This window comes from Cydia pomonella, chromosome 17 (genome assembly GCF_033807575.1).
Source record: "Cydia pomonella isolate Wapato2018A chromosome 17, ilCydPomo1, whole genome shotgun sequence".
NCBI classification, from domain to species: domain Eukaryota; kingdom Metazoa; phylum Arthropoda; class Insecta; order Lepidoptera; family Tortricidae; genus Cydia; species Cydia pomonella.
Genome location: NC_084719.1, coordinates 12,892,015 through 12,916,638, shown reverse-complemented (window position 1 = coordinate 12,916,638; position 24,624 = coordinate 12,892,015). Strand labels below are relative to the sequence as shown.

Here is a 24,624-nt window from a genome sequence, read left to right as displayed (position 1 = left end):
CTAGTTTATTCGTTTCTTTAGACACTTGTCCTGTTCATGAGATACAGCTATTAATAAAATAATTCACGTATGTACTTAATCAAATCAAAGTTATAGGCAAATGTTAGAACGAGTACTTAAAGTATCAAAATATTAGTAGAGCACCAACTTTGTAAAATTGTTTAAGACTTGTAAACATAGCAGTTTTTCGTTATACAACGCTTCACGTCGACTTCGCACATTACCGTAATTATTTATGAGCTTAAATAATAGTTTGCGGACCTCACTCGGTATAGTCATTATTAATATTATTTAAAATAAACCCCTTATAAACCAATCAATCAATTTTTCGTGTTATGGCTCCATCAAGCCCTTATAAACCGCGAACAATTTAAATGAATGACATAAATTGACAACAGACTTTTAGCTTTTTTTAAATCATAGACAATTGGTGATACAACATGGAAATATCTGTCAAGTCTGTCAACAATATTTGGCTAGCCAGACTCTATGAGCGCCGGTGAGTGGGGTTTTTATTGTGGCGCCGCCTATTTCATATTTTTTGATGGACACTTAATATATAGAAATGTTCCTCCTTTAATTCCACACTCTATCTTATAAACGTTAACGAAAGGCCATGGAAATAACAACAAATAATTATAAAGAATCCTTTTATTTTTTAAATACAGAATCAATTACTCACAAACGACACGTTTAATGTGTAGAGCTATTGCGTAAAATGCAATTTACAATTGATAAAACACCAAGCGCAACCCTAGAGGCACAACCGTATCAGAGATCAAGCAAAATAAAAAAAATATGCAACAATTGTTGAATTTGGTTTTTATCGTAGAAATTGTGACAGTTGGCGCCTAAGGTTGCGACTCGACGATATAACATATCAAATAGGACTTAGGCTATCATAAATAAATCGGCTCAGATTTACACAGCTCTATTCCAAAATATAATTACTCCTTACTAATAAAAAATAGATTTATAGGCTATTATGTACATGGTCACATATTGAATACTGTTTATTTGCTTATGACGAGTTAAGACTATTATGCTAAAGCAATTTGTAATAGATAGATTAGTCACCGCTATTATTTTTCATACTCAAATTCTAATAAAAAAAATAGAGGATGATTGAGTGCCATCATTTGCAAGATTTACAAAATCAATTAACAAGTTTTCATGAAGTTGTGGGTGAATAGTTGTTGCGGTTGTCTATATTTGTAAGGCAAAGCAATATTTTTCTTTATACAGTGACAAGGCACATATCAATTTCTCAAAAATGTATGTGACTTCCGCAAATTAAGCACTTTTTACAGTAGTCAGAATACTGGTTCACGAATTTAGATTATAACTAAATTCATTCATTATCCAGCACTCAGAAAAATGTAAATTTAACTGTAAACGTGCATTTAAATACACATAGAGCTTGCTAGCCTCTAAAAGCATACATAACATGTATATTGATATAATGTTATTTTAAATAAGACTAAACAATAGTAGAGTAGGATTATAAACTGGGTTTAGAAAGTGGCAGTGTGAAAATTATTATTTATTATATACATTTTATAAACCTTCTGTACAATATCAGCAACATATATTCATATTTATCTTTCTAGATCCATATCAATCAAGTGAAAAAAATATGAACTAAACCATAGCATACTGTACAGATACATTATTCAGCAATATTGAAATGTTAAAACTACATTGTACATAACAGGTATAAAGATACAGCCAGGTATGAAGACCACGAATTGTGGTTTTATTTCTTTAATATTAGTAAGGAGACAATTAGTACGATAAGTGCCTGTACAACAGGGATGTCAACCCAGCCTAATTTACCAATATAACAAATGACAGAAATTTCATAGAAAAAAGTTGAAAAACATTTATTTCTTATTACCACTGAATTTTCAATGTCATTTGTTACACAGGTGATAAAAGCGCCTGACTGAGCAGCCAATAAAATTTCACAAAATTTTATGTACATTCAAAAGAAATGAGACTAGGTCACTTTATTAGAAAATTTAAATAGGAATGACCCGTTTCCGTTATTCTTGAGTGTGTTGTTACTGATTGTCCTGTAACATGTATGGCATGCCAGAAACATTGCTTTAAAACTTGCAAAGCCCAAAGTTATACATCAACAACATAATAAATGTTGAATTTGTATCAGGGATAATGCAGTTGCTTGGCTTCCAGCTCTTCCAGATATAGCAATCTAGCTAAACTATACTAGATGTCTATCTACCCATTATAATCTAGAAATACTAACAGTCATATAAATTAAGTTGTGAATAGAAACTTCAAGGGTTGTAATACCTACATTGTAAGCCTATAGGAACCAACGTTCTGGATATACATTCCCTTATGGTACATTTAAAACTAATTCATTGCTCAAATGGCTAGTCAGAAGCGCAATCGACGTTTTTAAACCGTATATTGATAGGTTATAAACATGCAAGTTTGTAATACCGCTTTTGTCAATATACAGTTAATATAGTGTGGTGTTAGACAATTTTTAAGTCTATTTCACATGTTTAACCCTTTACCAGGCTGACAGTTCAAAAATGACAATCGAATGTCAGTCTTACTCATCGAAAATAGAACACATGTTTGAAGAGCCGCATGTGGGAAATATATATCCCTGAGCCTGGTAAAGGGTTAAATCCAAAAGCTAAGCTAATTGCACTAGAAGTATATTATAAAATTGGCAGTTCTGCTAAAATTTTCGTCCTAATATTTCATCTTCTTAACTGATTCAGAATAAAATGTAAATGCTGATTTGGAACACCACAAACTTTTGATGTTTGCAAATTAAGTTGAAACTATTCAATAGAATTTTGAGATCAGATCAGAATTTAAAAACATATTGAAAGTGGTAGTGATATGACAAAAAGATACGATTTCTGCTTTAACATTTTACTAATTTATTTTCTCCCACTTTAAAATTTAGAGTTTGTGGAGCTGGACCTAAACGAAGATTGAAACATTTTAATTACATTTGTTCTTATTAAATTTGTGAGTAAATTCGTTTAAACCTACTTGTGATGCCCAAGCACTGAGTTAAAACCTAGAAATACATTACACAATAAATATATTAATATGCTCTATTTAACGAACGGTACTCTAGAGATTTTTTAATTTTCATTTAACTAAACACATATTGCCCGATACAACAATTCTGCGTATTTGCAGTTTCAAACTAACTTATTAAATATTTACAAGAACTGTAAGAACTCGAAATAAACTCGCATACAAAACAAAACTTGATACAATCTAGTTTTCGTATGAAATAAGTAAAAATAAATTTCAGTCTTCTATTAAATAGTATCATTGCAGATGCTATAAGATCTGATTTACAATAAAAAGAGTATGATACAATTTGTACAACTTATTGAAAATTGACAATGTCTTAATGATATATTGATATAATTAGGTATATCTTTAAATCACTGGTGAGAATAAAGGCAAAACACTCATCCATACGCCATATATATAAAGTGATATCTATGCTTTGGATTCTTTATACACAAAAATTATAAATTAATTTCAAAATCTAATTTGCCTAATGTATCATCCGCAAGCCCAAGTTTACCAATGTGGTATATTATATGCATTACTTATATGGCGTACTTGAGAGCCGTTTTTTTATACCTCCACCTTTTCTATAAACAGTTCCGCACAAACACTTAGGAAGCCCCATCACTTGTCTAGTCAGTAATGCAAACCTTTACCATCATTATTAACACAATAGCTGCTGCATCTGTCCCTTTCCAACACTAGGCACTTGCTAATAGTTAAGCATAGTTTTATCACTTAGAAAATTTATTGCTATTACCACTAAAACACTCCCACTCAAAAGTTCTCTCTGATGGAGATACCAATGTGTTTCCCTTACATATTTGCTTCAGCCCAACCAATTACATTTCTTTGTATTTAATTTTAGTATGTGATTTTTTTTCGTTGATGTCAATTGATTTAGAACTTTACTGTCATTAGGTTTTTAGGTACACTTCAGGACATATGTACTGACATATTTGGTCATATTTGTGCTGCATGTCTTTCTCAGTGTGGAAAAGGAGACAAATGCATGGCACACTCCTTTCTCAGATAGCGTAGTATCAATTGTAAAGTAACTTGCATATCAGCTGTGATTTTCCCCGTTTCTCTCCTCGGTAAGAAGAAATGGTTAAATAGACGTCTGTTTACGACGGCTCAAGTAAATCTGGTGTAGTCCAGCCGGGTGCGAGTGCGACAGCTACGTGGAGCCAGCCTCGGCCAGGGCGGGGCACCGGGCCGGCTAGTTGGCGCGCGCGCGCTTGGCGTGCGAGGCGGGCGGCGCGTGCGGCGGCTCGTCGGCCGCCAGCCCCGAGCGCAGCATGTACTCGGCTAGTTGGCGCGCGCGCGCTTGGCGTGCGAGGCGGGCGGCGCGTGCGCGGGCGCGGGGCGCGGCGCGTGCGGCGGCTCGTCGGCCGCCAGCCCCGAGCGCAGCATGTACTTGAACTGCGGCATGTGCTGCATCACGTCGCGGATCTGCACCAGCGCCATGCCGTTCTCGCCGGCGGCGGCGGATTTGCACTTGCCCGAGTTACGGAGGACTTGGAGTTGAGTTCTGGAAACGAGAGGAAGATGTCACTTGGAATTTTAGCAAACCCGATCCTCACATTTTAAAGGTCAGTTAACAGCATTGACGATCGTTTCTACCCCCGAACACGAGATAAAGATAAAAAAAAAACTTATTAACAAAAAATTTACCCGACTTCAAATAAAAATTACCAAAAGCGCCATACATGTACCGATAACATTTGAAGAGTTCCCTCTATATCTCCAAGATCCCATCATCAGACCCCGACTTGGTGCCAACGGGACCATCCCGGGGTTATACCCGTTTGAATAAAAAAAAAATTGAAAATCGGTTCACAATTCTCGGAGATATCGAGCAACATCCATACAACAAAAATAAAAAATCAGTTGAATTGAGAACCTCCTCCTTTTTTGAAGTCTGTTAACAAATGCGGCATGATCCTACTATTCCGAACCAAAAAATAGTTTTAAAAACTGGACGAAATTAGTTTCCCTACTAGTAAGACTTTAACACATTCACAGCTGAGCTACGGCCGAACCTATGTTAGGTTCCCGGTATGTAGAGGAAATGCTTCGTAAAGGCAAAACTACAACGTATCGTGATTAGCGCTAAATGGGTAAGTTAAGCCTTTGAACGCCACGCCTGTCATATGCGGCGCGTCAAAGCGAACCTTGTTGGAATGCACCAAGGTTCTTGCCTCTTGCTTAAGCCTAGCCGAGGCAAGACTCAAGCAAGAGGCAAGACTCGCAACACAATCTGGAACATATTTTATTCAAATTTACTTACGAGTTGGGCCGGTAAAGAGTGAGGCCAAGCGCGTCAAGCATGGCGCGGCAGGTGGCAAGCTGAACTCGAGGGAAGAAGTGGCTGGCCAGGTCTGGAAGTGTCATGAGCAGTTCGGTGTACTGGTATGGCTTCGCGTTGATGCAGGGTACCATTGTGTTCTCCACCAGCGCTTTTTGAACCTGAGGTAGAGTATACAAAATTGTTAGTATTTTTTGTAGACAAGATGTATTAACAGAGTAAAAGTGTGATGTGGTCATTTACAGATTTTAAAGATACTAAACTATGATTAGGAGGCAGCAAAATTAAATTTTCTAGAATTCAAACTTCAAAAATGAACATTCCGCCGACTAAAATGACGATTTAAAATAAAGATTCTTCACTTTGATACTTAACAACTATACTACATAAATAATACAGTCGCATCAAACCGTATGTCAACAAAACGTTAGCTAAATCTAAGTGTATAGGAAGTTTCGTTCGCTGCTGACGGTGGTATTCCATCTGCCCAATATCTTAGTCCAATTTATATATCCAATATTACAACAAATTTTTTTGAAGGAGGCCTGGCCCATTCCACTTATCCAATATCTTGGTTCAAGTAGTTTTTATACTATTTGCCTAGCCAATTTTGGTTCGGTGTGGTGTAAATTGTGGTGGACGGAATGTTCAATTTTGTAATTTGTATTGTAAACTACAGAATTAAACATTCTGCCCATCAAAATTACAATAGTATAAAATAAAGAAACTTCACTTTGATACTTAACGACAATGCTATATAAATAATATGGTCACTTCGAACCGTATGTCAACAAAACGTTTGCTAAATCTAAGTGTATGGGAACTTTTGTTCTCTGCTGACGGTTGTATTCCATCTGTCCAATATCTTTGTCCAATTTCTATATCCAATATTTGAACAAGTTTCTTTGAAGGAAGCTTGGCCCATTCCACTTATCCAATATCTTGGTTCAAGTAGTTTTTGTACTACTTATTTGCCTAGCCAATTTAATTTTGGTTTGGTGTGGTGTAATTTTGGTGGGCGGAATGTTCAATTTTGTAATTTGTATTATAATTTATAAACTACAAAAAGAAACATTCCTCCCATGAAAATTACATTGATTTAAATTAAAGACACTACACTTTGATACCTAACAAGTAACAACTATGCTATATAAATAATACGGTTGCGTTTAAATTCGTGTGGTTTGCGTGCGCAAACCACACGAATTTATCGCAGTTTGTACCTACGCAGCGTATGCTGGACTTTCAGTTGAAATATATAATGACTCACCTTATACGGCGTATGGTTGCCAGTAATACTGATTTCTGTTATCGGCGTAAGCCGCTTGCGATTGTCCACGGCGTGAGAGGTTGAGTGGCCATTCATCGACCCGGTCACTTGCGGGGGTACACTGCAAATTATGTTTCATTATTAATCTGATACAGACTATCTTTGATTTGGTTTTGTGGTTTATTTTAGTGCATTTGTCATTTATTGTGCCGTCAAAGTTTGAATATTTTGATGGATTAAGATAATTTTAAGGAAACCTTCACAAAGTTGTCATCATTTAAATAAGATTAGTATAAGCGTAAAGTTAGGCCTCATATTCAGGTGTGGTTTTCATTTGGTTGGTCAGTTCATTATAAAGACAATATCCATGGACACTCGCCATCATATATATCGGAGCGGCCAAGCCGCTCAAAAGTAACTGGACATGCACTAATGCCTTAACAATAGAGGCCTGTTCATATATTTGTGAGCGCCTTGGCAGCATCGATATATCTGATGGCGACAGCATGTATCGTTCGTGTCATAATATATCATTAAATTTATCAAAATCGAACATAAAATGCAGAACCAAATTAACATTAATTTTGTTTGTTTCTAGGTAAAACAGACAAATAATGACAAAATCTATTTGAGAAGACAAAATTAATATTAAACCGTCCACGTATGATTCGACTATTTTGGATTTGACCTCTAGACATGTTCTGACATTGAGATAACCCTATTGCCAAGTGACATTAGAAAAATATCGTGCAGTAAATAATAATGAAAAAACACAAAATATTAACCTTGTCTATTGCAGACATTTCAGTGTCAAGACAATGGCGAATGGATAGTGTTTAAGAACAGCCTGTGGTCTAGATCTAAACAATCTGACGTTCAAATTGAAAACACTATTGTTTATAAAAATAAAATGAGGCTTATATTATATCTCACAATATAAACAAGTGATATAAGATCAAGTATTATGATGCAATATGACATGAGCTTTCATGTTATTATTGTAATTGGATAAGTTTAGTATATTTTTTATAGAAAAATGTATGACGATTGCGTTGTTTCGTCTCTATATAACTTGCGCTAAAACATAGATGTAAATATATTATCACGAATGTTTATTCATAAAGTACAAAGGTTGAAAATAAGTAATTAGGATATTCAAGCAAAAATCTATTTGAGCATTTGAAAAAAAATGAGCTATAGTAATAAAGATTATTACAATCGACCATATTGACTTAACTCAAATAGGTATTTTTTTAGGAGCGAAACAATCTCAATAAGTACGTACGAAATATCATGCCATGAATTAGTTTTAGCCCTAAGTGTGTGAGAGAGAACGCAACCGTCATTTCCACACAGACTGTTCCAACAGTAGCTACGAAAATGTATAGAATGCTCACTTCATAGTAGAGGTGTTGGCCGTGCTCCTTACGAGAGGCGGCGGCGGTTGCTGTCCCATCGCCATTGTTATTGCACTGTTCGGAAACTGGAATAAATCATAAAAACAAACATATTTTCAACCGACTACTAAAATGTATGTTCCCTTGGATAGAGATCAAAAAGAGAAACTTCAGTTGTAATAATGTTTTACTAACAAATTAGAGTTTTTTTTACTTGTCATGGAAAAAGAGTATATGTTTATAACTAAATAAATACATTTCTTAATAAGTGTCAATAAAACAAGGCATTATAGATATAATGTTTACCATGCAGAAATAAAATAATAATAAAAAAAAAAACAAATAACATGTGACAGACAATGCGTAATTTCTGAGAACCACATAATTATAAGAAACATCTAATAGGGTATACCTACCTATTTGTTGGCACGCTTCACACATCTAGCATAATGTTGATCAACTGATTATCTTCCAAAAACTAGGCACATAAACTTTTTCTTTAGGTCCAGTTAAAGAGGCGATTTACCCTCTTATTTGATGCCCTTACGACCCTTACATAGTATTATTTATTTATATTTAATAAACCCTGACGTTACAAATCTGGAAGAGCTAAAACCACTCATTTCCTATTTGCCAGCAAAACAAGGACCTTGTAATTTTAACTTCAGAATAGGGTATTCTCCTTTCTACTAGTCAAATCAGTTTCTTTTTTGAAACTGTCGAAACGATTTGCCAATATGAAATTTATATGCGTGCTATATTGACGTCACGGTCAAATCACCTACTTTTTTAGTTCTATCTGATTTATTTTATTGAAATCCGATGCTTTATTTCGTTCTGATGCGAAATAATTTATTTTAAATACACGAAACGTCAATATTGAATTTTGTTTCCCTTCGCAGAGTTGCTAACCCGATATCGCTTCGGTGGAAAGGGTCAATATTCCCTAACTAATTACTCGTACACATTAGCCCTAACAACTGTTTAAGCAACCGCTTAAAAAACGTAGTGGATGAAACGCAACGTAACCGCAAATAGTTACGAAAATAAACGTTTTTCGGTTACCATTTCCGGTTCCTGAACTCAGTTACGACATAGCCCGATAAAAGAAAATATCGCAACTTATGACATTGCTACACGGATTGCGACAGCGTTATGTAACTTTCAAAATAATCTTCCCAGATATTTGAACATTAAAAACAATTTAAATAATTATATAACCTTTTACGTAATTCTATTCGTCGTCTGCAAGAGATCGTATTATAGCGATAAGACCGTCTAGAGGTAGTTTACCTCTACTTTTTAATCGATTTCAACAAAGCAAAGAGATTATTATTTCAATTTAGTTTTTCAGCCTTCGTAGTTTCCTATTGTTTAACTTAATTACTTTACAAAATAACTAATTGTTTTCCTCGTTCGTTCACACGAACGTCACTGGAAAACTATATATTCATCATTACATTACGTCAAATGACGTGGATTCTAGGAATTCCATCATCAAGCATCGACATTTAAGGTGCTGTTTCGTGATTCAAGAGGACAGGTGCATGCTAATGCTATGTGTATGTGGTCCGTAGACGCAGGAACTGACGTTGTAATTATAGAAATTTACTGTTCTGTGATCAAATCTCAACTTACTACTATTTATAGTCCACCTAAAAACACTCTTTCACAAACGAAACATTCGAGTGACAAAATACCTCTGAAACATTTTTTTAAACTAACTAAACTGGCCCTGCTTTTAGATACTACCAGCGACTCGCTAACGCCACGGCATTACGCAGTGGCGAGACCATGCGGGAAAGTGAGATGCCGCGATCCAACCTCTTTACTTCCACTCATGGCAAAATACAGGAATCTAATATTCGTCTCACCTGAACATTTCGTTGGTGCTGCTGCGCGCGGTGTTGCGGCATAGCTGCCGCGGCAGCGGCGATTGCCGCGTTACTGTAGCGTGCTGCTGCTTGCGCTTGAGCGGCAACTTGCGCCTGCATAGAAGAGGATCATTTAAAGCTAGTTTCTACAAAAAAGCTTATTAAAACAATTTTTTTTGACAAAATCCCGCAGTGTTTTATGATCGATGTTGTTTCACGAAAGGCCTGTTTACACGGGGCACGTGAGCGTAGACGTGCACGTGGGCGTTGTAATATACAGATCCTTATGAGAGACGGCACACCGGCTGCGTGAAATGGGCGTGCGCAGCTCAAACAATTTGGTGCACATCTACGCACACGCGGCCGGTGTGCTCTGGCCTGAAAAGTGCGTCCAGAGTTCCAGACCTAGCGCTTGCATAATATGTTTGCGTAGCACGTGTGCAGTACGCAACCGCTTCACGGTAGGCGCGCTAGCGTTGCATTCGCCTAATCCGAACATTTTGAACACACCTTTTCGGAGTTATTTTGGCCACCATATATCTCTTCCATCTCCACCATCAATTTAAACCAGTTTTACGAGAAACAAACGTAACCCACGTAAAACAAAGGACGTTGCTTGCAAAGTAGCTGGCACCTTCATGGTAGGTAAGGGTTACGATAATGAGGATCGCAATTTAGCAGAACCCATGCTCACCTGCGCCAGCCTCAGCACCTGCTGTGTCTGAGCCTGCGTGAGTGTCCCAGGCAGACTCCAGCCACTAGCCAACGCCTGCACCGCCGCCGCAGATATACCCGCATGCGGCATCTGCATGGACGACGGTGTGTGGCGCTGCGCGTTAGGCCGCCGGCCTCGGGTAGAGGCGCCTGAGAGGCCGACGCCAGCTCCTTGAGCGACTACGCCTGGGGGAGGTGCGGGAGGTGCTCGCGTCCATTGGCCTCCGCCTGCTATTGCACCTGGAAGAGTAAGGGGAAATGTGATTTCAAATTACCAATATACTAACTCTATTTATGTATAACACCCTTTCGTTTCGGGAATTTTCCATTATGAGATTTGTAAAGATGCGTTCAGATCTGAGCGATTAACAGGCAGATAAAGAAATTTCGATTTTTGACGTTCGCGGAAAGTCCTTTGTCTGAACGCATCTTTTGATCATACTGCAGTATGCAAGTGTAACTGTAAACTACTTTTCAAGTATTGCATCGAGTTTTTTGGCAGTTAGTCGATCATTTGATTGACGCTTTGATACGAATATTCAAACGGACTAACGGAAGCACTGAACTGATCACTGGTGGACCTTATTTATATGCAATAAGGTTTACAGTTTAAATAAAATAATATATTACTTTGCGGAATAATTTTTGCAAGTACAAAATCGGCCCTGAGATAATAAAATGAAGTCTACTTTCAGAACATGACACTTTGCCATACATTGCGTGAATAGCATTCATTAATGAAATTAATTATAATATGTTACATCTATCGTTAGCGACTCATATCAACATGTACGTTTTACATAACTACGTGTATTTACAATTTTACATGCACGCATGAACATACTTTATTATATTATATATATTATATTATAACGAGCCCACTGTGTCCCACTGCTGGGCCTCCCCCCTCTTCTTCCACTCATCCCGGTTTTGAGCTACGACCGGCCAGTCCCTCAAAAAGGAGTCTAAGTTATCCCGCCATCGCCGACGAGGTCTGCCAGATCCCCGGTTTGACTCGTGGGGCACCCAATCCGTGGTTATCTTGGCCCACAAGTCATTCGGCATGCGGCAGACATGCCCAGCCCAGTCCCACTTTAACTTGGCCACTTTTCGAGCTACATCTATAATCTGAATTTTAGAGCGCAGCGTGGTGTTCCGGATGCGATCCCTTAGTTTAACACCTAATATGCTGCGCTCCATGGCTCTCTGGCAAACCCCGAGTTTGGACTTCTGAGCTTCTGTCAAAGACCAAGTCTGAGCACCGTAAGTGAGGACTGGAAGTATGCACATGTCCATGAGCCTACGTTTGAGTGACAGTGACAGAGGTAGGTCTCCCTTCATGAGGTTTTTCATAGACCAATAGCTCTTCCATGCGTTCTCAGTCCGAACAACATACTATAACCAAAGAGTTATTAATACCTAGAAGTTAGGTATAAAGTGTAAGATAACTTCGTGCTTCGAATTGTAGATGGCGCGGTATGGATACGAACAATATGCGGTAACCAAAAGAAGACGTTTGAAAATTACCACCTTACTACAAAACATGGCACCGTATAGCGCCATCTAGTTAGGCTTTTAAACTCGTGGGTACGATTTTTCTTAGACCTCTTCTACAACCAGTAACTCTATACCGCTATAAATACTCACTCGACAAGCCATTCAAGCAAGTAATAATAAATCGTATAATTTAAGTGGTATTATGTAAAAGGCCCGAGGTTGTCCTAGCTCCTAGAGCTGCTAAGCATTGCTGTAAACCCTGGGATGCCTTGCCTTTGCTATGCCTATCATGACTCAGAATAAATGATTTCATTTGAATAAACTATCCCGTCGTCGCATCGCATCACCACTACTCAACACCGATGCCACCATCCACCGCGTTAATAATATAACTAACAATATAAACCAGGGCTCAGAACCGGTATTGAAATACCTGTTAATTTCATTCCAAAACCGTTATATTATTTCGTTCATTCAAAAACGGTTAATTAACAAAGCGAACTTATAAAAATAAAAGCGATAAATTAATAAAAGAACACAAATAATATCTCCCAATAAGAATCGTCAACACACAACAATATAAAAAAACAATGAAATAGTATCTCCCAATAAGGATCATCTGTATGATAAAGAAAACAATGTCAATAAATAAAAACAATAAGAATAAAACAATTTCTGAATCAAAATGTCAATTCCATGAACTCATTTACTGAGTACAGAGGGTTTTCCAACAAAAGGTTTCTCAATTTACGTCTAAATATTTCGTCGCATTGCTCGTTTCTTATCTCGGCAGGTAGGTGCTCGAAATAAGTAGGTCCGATTATTCGTGGGTTCCTTTTTGAAAGCACCAAGCGACGAGGAACTGTTCTGAGACGACCTGTGTTACGCAGTTGTTTTCCTGGACAATCTACACGAGAAAATTGAGCAATATTATTTCTGACAAATATTATTAGTTCAAAGAGGTGTTGTGAGTAGCGAGTCATTATGCGTTCCGAAATAAAAAGTTCTTTACATGGATGTCTGTGTTTTACTCCAGCAAGTGTACGAATTGCTCTCTTCTGAACTATGAGGACTCTTCTGGCATCAGTGGAGTTACCCCAAATGAGCGTGCCGTACGACATAATAGAATGGAAGTGAGCAAAGTACACCTGCTTTAGAGCTTCCTTCGAGATAAGTGGCTTCATCTTTCGCAACGCAAAGACTGCACTACCCAACCTATCACAGACACTGTCAACATGGTGCTTCCAGTTAAGGTTACAGTCAACTATAAACCCAAGGAACCTACTCTCATTGCACACTGGCATCGGACTGCTGGCCATGCATGGTGGCAGTGGAATCTTCCGACCAGAGAATAGCATCACGTTCGACTTGGAACAGTTTAGTATGAGCCCATTTGCTGAAAACCAGGTCTGTAACTGCGCACAAGCATCACTTATCTTTAGGTTTAGCTGGTCGTAAGATTCTGCACTAACCAACACGGTTATGTCGTCCGCAAACAATACGGGCAAACCAGCTGCAATATTCGACGGCAGGTCGTTTATAAAGAGCAGAAATAACGTATTTCCAAGAGCAGAACCCTGCGGAATACCGATATTTACAGACCCTGCGTCGGATTGTAGTAGTTTGCCGTCGGCAAGCAGTTTTACGACTTGTTTGCGGTCCGATAAAAAAGACGTAAACAGCTGGTGAGCGTTGTCTTGGACACCATACAAATTTAGTTTTTTGAGCAGTAACATGTGACTGATGACGTCAAATGCTTTCGATAAGTCACACAATATTCCCGCCATCTTATTTTTGTATATTGTAATAGCGGCATTAAATAGGTGACCTTGCATTAGTATGAAGCAAAGGCATTAATGCATTGCCTTCCATATTTTGACTCCTTGCTTCTATATTTTCGGGCAAGGTTTGACTGGAAGTCAATTCATTCGATATCACTCGTATCATGTCGCCGTGTGTAATTTTGACAAAATTGTTCAAGCAGCATGCAGCTTTTGTAAGGTGAGTATAATAATATGAAAATAGTATCGCAGGAGTATTTTGTGTTAAAGGAAGAGGAGTGCTTCCTCTTCGTCCGATAAACTGCTGTCGAACATTGTTAGTCGTTTAGAAACTAGGAAATAATACGCAATTTTATATAGGCGGATGTACACGCAGCATGCACGCACGACAGAGCTGCAGCGTGCGCCTGCGTGGCGTGTTCAGCACTCTGCAGCACTTGCGTTGCGTGACGTGCGCGTAACCCGGTGTGACAGGGGTGCTGTGCACGTCTACGCTTACGTCGACGCACACGTGCTGCGCACGCAAGCGGTGTGGCTCGGCCTTTAATCCGGTCCAAACTCCAAACATTCCACAAAAACGAAAGACGAACGAATGTGGCATAAAATGGTACTTACCTATCTCAAAAGAACAGTTCTTTAACTGGTAAACGCAAACGGAACCGAACTTTTCGCTCCCTGATGAATTAACAAAAAAGGTTTCAGAGTCCTAAGTATAAACTGTCACATTGGTAAAACCGGGGCCAGTAAACAATTGCAAGCCATCATATCATAACTATACTAATAGAAACCGTAATCCATCACTAAAGTTGAAACGGAAAAGTCCATGACCTCTTTAAGAGAATAGTAAGTAAGGACATTCACACAAAATATATGTGTAAGTCAAATTAAAAGGGACGTAGCTGTTATAATAGAAGGGAATATATCGGTAACACATATATGTTACTATCCTATTGTAACAAATAAGTGCATCCAGTTCAGCTGTCCGGCGTATCATTATGTGCCGTAGCCGTATAGACGAAAACTAAATGCCAAACATTTTTTTCTTCGTTCTCTTAAGGCACATAAAGGTGTGACACAGATTTATAATTACGCTGCAAATTTAAGTTCCTCATAATTATTGTATAGTTATCAAAAATAGCTTAACGGCTTTGCAGGGAGCCGGAGCCGTGCAGCGGTCCGCAGGCAGAGTGATCGTGCCTTTAAATGAAGGTCAAAGCGCTGTCAACATAATATTATAACTGAGACTTAAGCATCAATGTGGCTTTTAGAATAATGAGCAGGTAAAGAAATTCTGTCTGGAAGGAAATCAGTCTATATTATGTATTCACTTCTCGCAGTCGTATGGGTTACTATAATCTATTCAAACAGCCTAACACTATGCTACATATCTTCGTAAACATAACCTGGTCCATCAGTAGATATTATATAATCATGACCTTAATGACTGGAAAAATCTCTCACAAACCGTACAAAAAGGCGACGGAGGCTTAATAAAGTGCAGTGACCTTCTTTTTCCTTTTAGCCTTGTTCTCAATTGTTTTGGGGTCAACTGTTAAGGTGGGTTTAGACTTGAGGTAACTAGATAATCAAGACTTATAGTAATGATTCATAATGGATTGACAACAATGTCCGTTAGGGATTGCAACGGCCGTTATGGGTAACGGCCGACCGCGGTAAACTTGCACGTGCACGTGGCGCGGACGCTAAAAGCTATGGAGTGTACAATTAAAAGAAGTGAAATCTCCTATGGTAGAACTGTTGCAAAAGTGTCCAACAGTCAGCTATAAATAATAGTTCCAAATCTCTCCAGAGTAGCGCTAGAGTACCTAGGCGTTATTGACGGAGTGAAGTGCGCTGTCTATGATTTGATTTTTTTGTTCAAGTATTCTAGGTATTGTAGCGCCACCTATTTAAGGTTTTTTGATGACACTTTTTGGTACATAGAGATTTCATTCCTTACCTCCACCTTCCATAGCTAAAAGCTTAGGCACACACACGGGCGGGCGCGAGCGTGACTAAGCGGGCCTGCCGCGCGTCTCATCAGCTAGTTTTATATGACCATCAACACACAACCCGCGGGCGCGGGGCGAGTGAGGGACCGGTCGTGCGAGGGTCGTGCGCGTGCGTGCGCGGGTCGGGCGTGTGTGCGTGTTTCTTTTACGTTGTATTTTATTACAACTAAGATTAACAAATCTTCGCTTTGCCGACGACATCGTTCTCTTCGCCTATTCAGCTGCGGAACTGAAACAATGCTACAAGATCTTTGCTCGGGAAGCCTTCAAGTTGACCATAAAATGAACCGGTCAAAAACTCAGGTGAAATGACCAACAGCATCAAACGTGACATTAAGGTGGACGGACAGATCCTACGCTATGTCGACAAGTATACGTACTTGGGGCGAATGGTGGACGGGACAAAAAGGTCGAAAGACTGGTCCAAAAGGCTTGTAAAAGCTATTGGTCTCTTAAGGAGCTACTGAAGGGAGAACTTCCGTTAGATTAGCTCTTAAGCGGATACTCGTCGACAAGTGCATATTGCCAATCCTCACTTCCGGTGCTCAAACGTGGTTTACGTGGTCCCTTAACGAGTTACAAAAGTCGACGTTGGGGTGAAAACTTAAATAATTTATTTGTTATTGTAGTTTTTAATTGAATAATAATTATAGCCTTATGATATTTACTTGAAAATTGTACTTTTCGAAACGACAACGACATAAGGCGGCACGCACACGTCACGCAAGCGGTGTGCCGTCTCTCATAAGGATCTGTATATTACAACGCGCACTTGCACGTTTACGCACACGGACCCAGTGAGCACGGGCCTTAAAATGTTTGAGCCGCGCACGCACACGTCACGCAATCGGTATACCGCCTGTTATAGAGATTTGTATGTTACAAAGCGCACATGCACGTCTACGCACACGCACCCGGTGTGAACAGACCTTTATTGAGCTTACTGTGGAACTAGGTCGATTTGTGTGATTATCCCATACCCATAACACAATATTTATTTATTTATAAACTTCGCAACGTGTGAGTGTGACTGCCGCCTTCTGAACATCCAAATTTTAAAATCGTTTACTTGTGTCTATCACTCGAATAATCCTCAGAGCGTTAGAGATGAAGATAAACGATATTCGATGTCAGTCGATTATGTGATGTGGGTGTTTTCCTAGCTATGGTGTTTGGCTAGTATGAAATTTAATTTAATATTGATGGAAACTGGATATCAATAGAAATGGCAAAAATTGGAAACAAATATGACAGATTTTGTTATACTGAAATATTACGGTGGTCACACCGGTTAAATAACGTTATGTAACATCGTGTGACAATGACTACATGACAGGATTCATAGTGCTTTATTATGTTGTCCCTGTCACATAATTGATATTTTACAACAGTCAGTTTGGGACCAGCATTAATAAATATATATACCTAATTAATATGAGTATTTCTTTAGTAGTGCACAATAAAGAATTTTATTATTATTATTATTAACCCAGAAAATGACAGGAATAGAAAAAAAATATATACCTAAATGGGTCAAATTGAGGGAAGGTGGATAGAAGATACAAGCTAAATAGTGTAGGGGCAGGTTCAGGATCTCCCATCCTATACTGATTGTATTCAGCCATTATTCAAAAGTCTGTCAAACTACTTTTAGTTAAAACGCTTTTTTAATTTATCCTTATATGTCGCATTCACTGCCACCGACGCATATATGCGTTCACCGTCATACAAGTTTGTTTCTAGGCCACGCCCCCTGGCATTGAATGCGTTAATGTGCGTTTGACAGAGACAACCCATTTAACTAAAATAGCCCTGTATAATTTTGAAGAATTTTGTAAGTCTCTTCACTAAGTTGCGTTCATGATGGCTGTAGATGGCGCTATTGACGTCAACTTTCCGTCCTTTCGTTTTAACTCACTAGATGGCGTTACGGTGTAAAGCAAAGATGATTGTCGATCTGCCAACAAGTGTAATTAAACAGTCAAGTTTAAAGATATGGGTGCACATATCTTCCTCAAAAATATGTCCCATAGTTCTTAATTCGCATAACAAGAGCTACGGAACATATTTTTGAGTATATTGTCGGATGAACTTAGTTGATAAAGGCGGCATATATGAAAAATGTAGGGACAAAAGGTCTATCTTTCACACAAATTTTGAATTTCGCGCCTTTTTGCTTTAAAAATTTGTTTTCCCAGATTATAATTATGTATATTGCAGCTTATCGTAATTGCATTATGCTAACTGTTCAAAATTGGTAACAAATGGGATTTTCGTTTACAGATTGATAGTCTATACTATATAGTTTGTATCATCCACAATGATGCACAGAGTTTTGACAACTAATCTAACCTTTAATAACATGACAATATGAGTCAAAGCACGCGTCTTCGTGAATGACATGATCTATAGTTGTTTACTATTACCGTTCTATAGGTTTTTGTGCACAGGTTTAAATAATCGGAGACAATTACTAGGACTAGGTTGCTGAGCAAAACAATCTGAAACAACTTAGGGCATCAATGACATTCCAAATTATGGGGATTAACCTAACTTAGGTACAACCAGTAGGTAGAGTTGTTGATTCACAAATATCTGAACAAAGGGCTCTAGTAAATTGTATAACAGATGTCAATCACAATGAAAAATCAATGATGATGATAAATAAAATATTAACATTTAAAGCCTCTATTATCAAAATGTTAAACTGCACGTCCAGATATTTTTGAGCACCTTGTCTGCTCTGATACATCTGATGGAGACTGAACCCTTGGCCTATATTTTTCATTGAAGTTTAATCCCTGGTGACAACGGTTAAGTTTATGAACTTTTCAAGCACCTAAAATTTTTTCATTAGATATGGCGATAGGTTCGGCGATAATTTTTTTACTTTGGTTAAGGCAAAAAGTGTGTAATTATTTCTTTAGTTTTTGAAGTCTGTGGAAAGTTAACTTTTATATCACCTGTTTAAATTTTAACAAGATTGTAGAACAGTGATATAGCATATTTTTTTTTTTAAAAGCTCATTAATAAGGCAATATAAACCACTGGGTGGGGGAACTGGTGCATAGTAAAATATGCAAATTTAAATTCATGTATGTATTAAAACATTTTATCTACACACATATCATAAACCCTTTACAATGCCTTCAAAATCCATAAATTATGGCCAACATTAAGATAAACTGTTTTGTTACAACAAATTTCTTATCTGTGATAATGTAGTTATAGCTTCATAACTACATCAAAATCGATTTGGTTATGCATTCAAATTTGGCACATCTCTGAAAAAAAAAGGAATTCGATTTGACCTCTATTCTAATATCAGTTGAGATACCTTTTTGTTCGAAATGAAATGTCAATTGCATACAATTTTGACATATGTCACATGTTAGTTTGTATTTAATGATACGGAAATAGGCCCCCGATTCTAGTTTGTCTCTCAATTAAAAAAAAACTACATGCGTGAAAAAGTTTTCATTTACCGCCATTTGACGTACAGTTTATATTTTAATTAGTTTTAAGTATAAAATGAATATGTCTTGTAGTTTTTAAGGTAGCTAATGTTTAGTGTGAAAATAAGTGATAAAAATATTTTGGTGATGCCACCATATATCAGCGAGTTCCGCCATGCCCCAACGGAGGCTGTAATTTGGGTTAGTGAATATTTCATAGAAAGTTTATAATATGTGTGTAGATAAAATAGTGTATGTAACTGTACATAATTAGGCATTAAAACACTCGTGTGATCTTTTTAAGAAACTCACTTTGTTCCTTTCTTAAACCCACACTCATGTATTTTAATGCCTTTTATTATGTAGCAGTCACATAAACTACTATAATAGATTACCACTAATAGATATAATTAAATTAAAATGAATGGAGGCTGCATGGAGGGATGAAGGTTGCCTGATGAGACAGAATATTGAAATTGGGGCTATTTACAGAGGTCAGGCTTTAAAACAATTGCCCAGAAACCTTTAAATCTTGCACTTACAGATAGCTGAACTTCACAAGACTAATTAAAATTATTATTATTGATGGAATTATTTATAACTTATTAACTCATTAAAGAGTCTGAATTTAAACATAAATATTGTAAACATGCAAGTATATACATTATAATTAATACACTACTCTAATAAGGTTACAGTTAGATATTATAATAATAAACATACATAAATATAACTCACCTTTAGCAGAAATGAGGAGCTGTGAGTCCACAACTTTGTTTGGCCAGTATTCCTCAAACTCGGTCCCTGGCGGGAAGTAGCTCTTGATGTCCGACAGGCTTATCACCGAGCAAGTCTCACTAGCAAACAGTTCATTCCGAATGCCTTGCACTTTACAGCAGAACTTCAAGTATGACAAGTCCCAACCCTTCAATTGGTCAGCTTTCAACTTAAGATTGTCCGTTTCACCTTCAAAATAAAATAAGGGCACAAACTTCTGCCCGTCTCTCACTGTGTACGGCACTACTGACTCTTTATTTATTCTGATGAACCCGCACTTATCTTTACTATTTGTTGTGCCTCTAAGTAACTTATTGTAACATACATCTAAGAAGTTATAAAATTCATAAGCGTCTGATAACCGAACCACAAGGTCCTTTTGCGTGAAGGCATCTCTACCAAACTGGCCATCACAATGCCTGCTGTTTATTTCGTTTAGAAGCCTCGCTTCTATCTCTGTTATGTAGTAACTCCTTATACAGGTGCAAGAGTATATGTCTGCATGAAGGTAATTCAGGTACTTGTTTAATAATTTAATTTCTACCATCCTGACGGCCACGTATTTCTCCCCGGACCGGTAGATGTAGGGAATGTGACACTTGCCCAGCATGTCCCAGCCGAAGTGGCCTTTCCAGCTGGCTTCGTCCGGGGCCGGGGTCTTCTTTTCGGGGTCGACGGGCGGCCGCGTGTCGGGCGGCGCGCCGGTCTTGCGGGTGAGGAAGTTGAGAATGCCCAGCTGCCCACCGGCACCGGGCGGTGCAGTGCCGAGCGCGCCAGGGCCAGGCCGAGCCGCCGCCACCGAAGCCGCTAGCGCCTTCGCCTTATTCGCCTCCACCATCTTCGCGGCGAGCTCCCGAATCTCCGCCTCATCGGGCCGCTCGGTCTTCACCTTTACCATCGTCGTCTCGGACATTTTAGCGGCCGCTAAATCCCTCTGAATAAAAAGGGCACTTTACACTCTTCAAGCCCGATTCGGGCTACATCCTGCCGCACCGCGTTCACAAATCTCAGTCAACATCTACGTAAACAATCCGCAACGTACACTGATCACTTCACTATTATTTTGACAGTTAGGTAAAACACATGTATTTATTGATAATATCTAAATCTCGGCCGCACACTCCTGCACAATTTTATTTCTTTGAGTTCACTAGGGTCTCCAAGCGACGACCACCAGCCGATCGAACTTGTGCTGGAAAACAGAGTTTATCGCAACTAGGAGTGTCTAACTTTTGAAAACCACTTTTCCGTCGACTAAAGAAACGAGGTAAATTAAATTAGCAAGTTTTTAAAAATATATCCCACGTAAAATATTATTATTTCATCCACGCTGTGGGAGGTAGGGAACATGAAACCCAAATTTTGTGTTCACGAGGGAAATGCCCAATACCGTTGTGAAGTCTCGGGGGGAGTGCACATTAATTCCGTACATTTTTCACCTTTTGGTGACTCAGAAGCAACAAAATGGCCGCCGTCGAGGCTTTGTTGGCCAATCAGGGACCAGCTGGCGGTCATACATAACTGCAAAACTTCCCGTCGGTGACGTAGCGGCACTCCCCACGAGACTTCTTCTCAAGGTCTTTTAATTTAGTTCCTTAATTTACGAATCTATTTATAGATTAAAACGGCTTAAAAGTCATTAAAAACCTTTTAAAAAATAATAAAAAATATCTATCAAAAAGTTTGACCCTAAAACAAAGTTTAAATGCAAGAGAAACCTCAAAACTATCGAGTTCAGTAATAATAAAATTTATGAATGTACTTTTACAAAGTAGTCACCACATCAAGTCTCGGGAGGGTGATCTCTTGTTGATAAGTCCGTGCCTGCGCAACGAAGTTATCAAAAATCAACTTTATATCGTATGTAGTAAGGTGCACGTGATAAGGAGTTGTGTTAGACTTCAACTTTACGTCCTGGGTGTACCGAGACTTGTCGACGCGCGCATTCCTTGAACAATAATTCCCAGCATGAGTGAGCGAGATGGCAACTACTAAAAAGTAGATGTCAAATGTTTAGGTATTTTACTATGAACGTAAAGAGAACGTAGGTAGGTATATAATGCAATTACAAGCTTACGTAAGCACTTTAACCTACTTTATCAGTGGGTACCTCCTAGCCTAGCGGTTTTTGGCTTTTTTTTCATTTGAATATTAGGTTTAATTGCGCCAAAAGTTGATAAAAGTTTTAAAAGTTCTTAATTGCAGTTTTCTGTGAATTTAGGGGTCCGTAAAAACCCCCTTTTAAAACTTCTTAAAATGCAGACTATTCTTTTTGATAAAACATGCATATGGTTATTTTAGTTTCATCATATGAGTTTCATACTGTGATACTATACTATTATTAGTCAGTTCAGGTTTTTAGGGTTCCGTTGGTATGGGTTATTCTTGTAGCCACTCGTGGAAGTAGCCATGGCCATGGCATGGCACATTTTATCGTCACCATAAACAGGGAGGATAATTATTTTTAAGATTGTTTCGTATTTTAGGGTTAGATAGATAGATATGTAGATAGATAAATCATTTATTTGGCAGCTGCAAAAACACACAATATAAAGTTGAAATCATCATAAAAAAAAAAAAACACAAATTAAGTATTACAATAACAATGGCACAAAAGAAAATTAAGACAACAAAATAGGAATAATTAATAAAAAATAAAATAAAATAAAAAGTACCTACCTACATACTGTGTGCGTTGCAGCAGGACAAAAGGGTCACGGCTCAGTGATATTCTTCACTCTTTCGAGTAAAGCACTGGTTTTCTACCGGAACCCAGGTCACAACAGATATACTTTCAAATAATATGAGGGTATGTGTGTGTTACATGTTTTAATTAATAAATAAAAATAAATATAATACCGAGATAATAGATAAGTCGGCAAGTGTGTGCAGGCCTTCTAGTCCTCGTGACTGCCATCTCCACCATATTAGATTCTGAACTCTGCGGCCAAAAAGCCGTATGGAATACCAGCGGTTTGTTTTTCGAGGAGAATCTTTTTAAAACTATGTTTTAATGATTTTTTGGATTTCAGCTCTCTCAAAGGCTGGGGTATATATCATTCCAGCATTTGGTCGTAAGATAACGGAAATACCCGGTAAAGGCAATTGTCCTATGAGGATGTACTTCTAAGAGGCAACGTCGAGTAGATTTTGTGCCGTGTCGAGTGTGAAAAGTAGAAATATTAATTTTCGAGTGAAGATACACGGGTGACTTGCAATTTATAACACCGAAGAGAAGACAGGCAAGGTGTAAATGTCTGCGTGATACCATATTCAAAGTCGAAGACTTGTTCAAAAATGGCGTGATATGGCTCCTTGGAGGAATTGTGTAGCAATATCGATGACACGCATTTTGAACTCGCTGTATTAGTCGACGAGTTTTTTGTTGCAGACGAGGCCCGTACACCACATCGCCGTAGTTCAAGTTTGAAAGTATGAGCAATTCGCATAAGGTCAAGCGAACTTTTTCGTTTAGAAGGTTTCTTACTTGATACAAAATTTACGTAGTAAAGCAACATTTATTGGGAACCACTTATTTTAGTCTGCGTATGTTTCCTACTATTGTTAATTTCTGTTCCAAGAAAATAAGTATGACTTAGGTGATAGAAGACATTTTCGTGGTTTCATCTCATCATTGCAAGTAATCTTCCAACTCTGCTAATCTCACTTTAAACGGTCGTGATATGCTGATCATTTCACAACTTTTGGACCAGTTTTTTGCAATCAATTATCATATCAACTTCTCTATAAGTACTTATTGTACCTAAATGTTAGTAATATTATTACCAATCTTTAGCACCTTGTACCGGACAAATGGCCATCGGGCCAAAATATCAAGTATGCAGACATTAAAAGTACGTACTAACACTATATTATCCCATACATTTTATTCATGAGAAAATAAGTTAGGTCTGGCGGCTCTGGGATCTTCGACTATATTGACAACATTTGGTTGAACTGTTTTCACCTCTGGAATCAGAGGGCCTACCGCGAACCACGTTCGACGTGTTGCCTCTCTGTCGCACTTGTAAATTCGCACGTAAGTGTGACAGGGAGACAACACGTCTAACGTGGTTCGCGGTAGGCCCTCAGGTGTGGTAAACGGTGTTCGTATCATAAAGCTCTTATTGTTAGACTACCTATTGAAAGGAAACCAACGGCCGCGTGATTGAAATAAGACCACTAGGTAAAAGCAGACTGGAATAACTGAAATCTAATTTGGCAGTTACATTTCAAATACACGAGTAGACTCAAATGATCCGAATGAACTATTCAACATACTTCAGAGCACGGTGTGTAAGGAATTCAATAAGACCTGCGCAAAAAAGTAAATAAGAGTAAAAAGTAAGATGTCATTCCAGGAATGGGCCACGGCGGGGATAAGTAGAGACAAATTATAAATATAAATATAAATAATCAGTTATATGAAAAGAGATCGTATTACCACCAATGAAAGTTTTC

The 24,624-nt window shown here is 38.1% G+C and overlaps 1 protein-coding gene across 1 annotated transcript; it reads right to left on the bottom strand.

Annotated features, from left to right (window-relative positions):
- Positions 1 to 636: 636 nt before the first annotated feature.
- On the bottom strand, positions 637 to 22,814 carry LOC133527244 (uncharacterized). The gene is made up of 7 exons (XM_061864156.1): positions 20,125 to 22,814; positions 10,622 to 10,881; positions 9,928 to 10,041; positions 8,054 to 8,139; positions 6,657 to 6,777; positions 5,369 to 5,547; positions 637 to 4,609 (listed from the first exon to the last, which is right to left on the bottom strand). Exons 1-7 carry the CDS (start codon positions 21,074 to 21,076, stop codon positions 4,387 to 4,389), a joined length of 1,935 nt encoding a protein of 644 aa, XP_061720140.1. The 5' UTR covers positions 21,077 to 22,814; the 3' UTR covers positions 637 to 4,386.
- Positions 22,815 to 24,624: the final 1,810 nt, after the last annotated feature.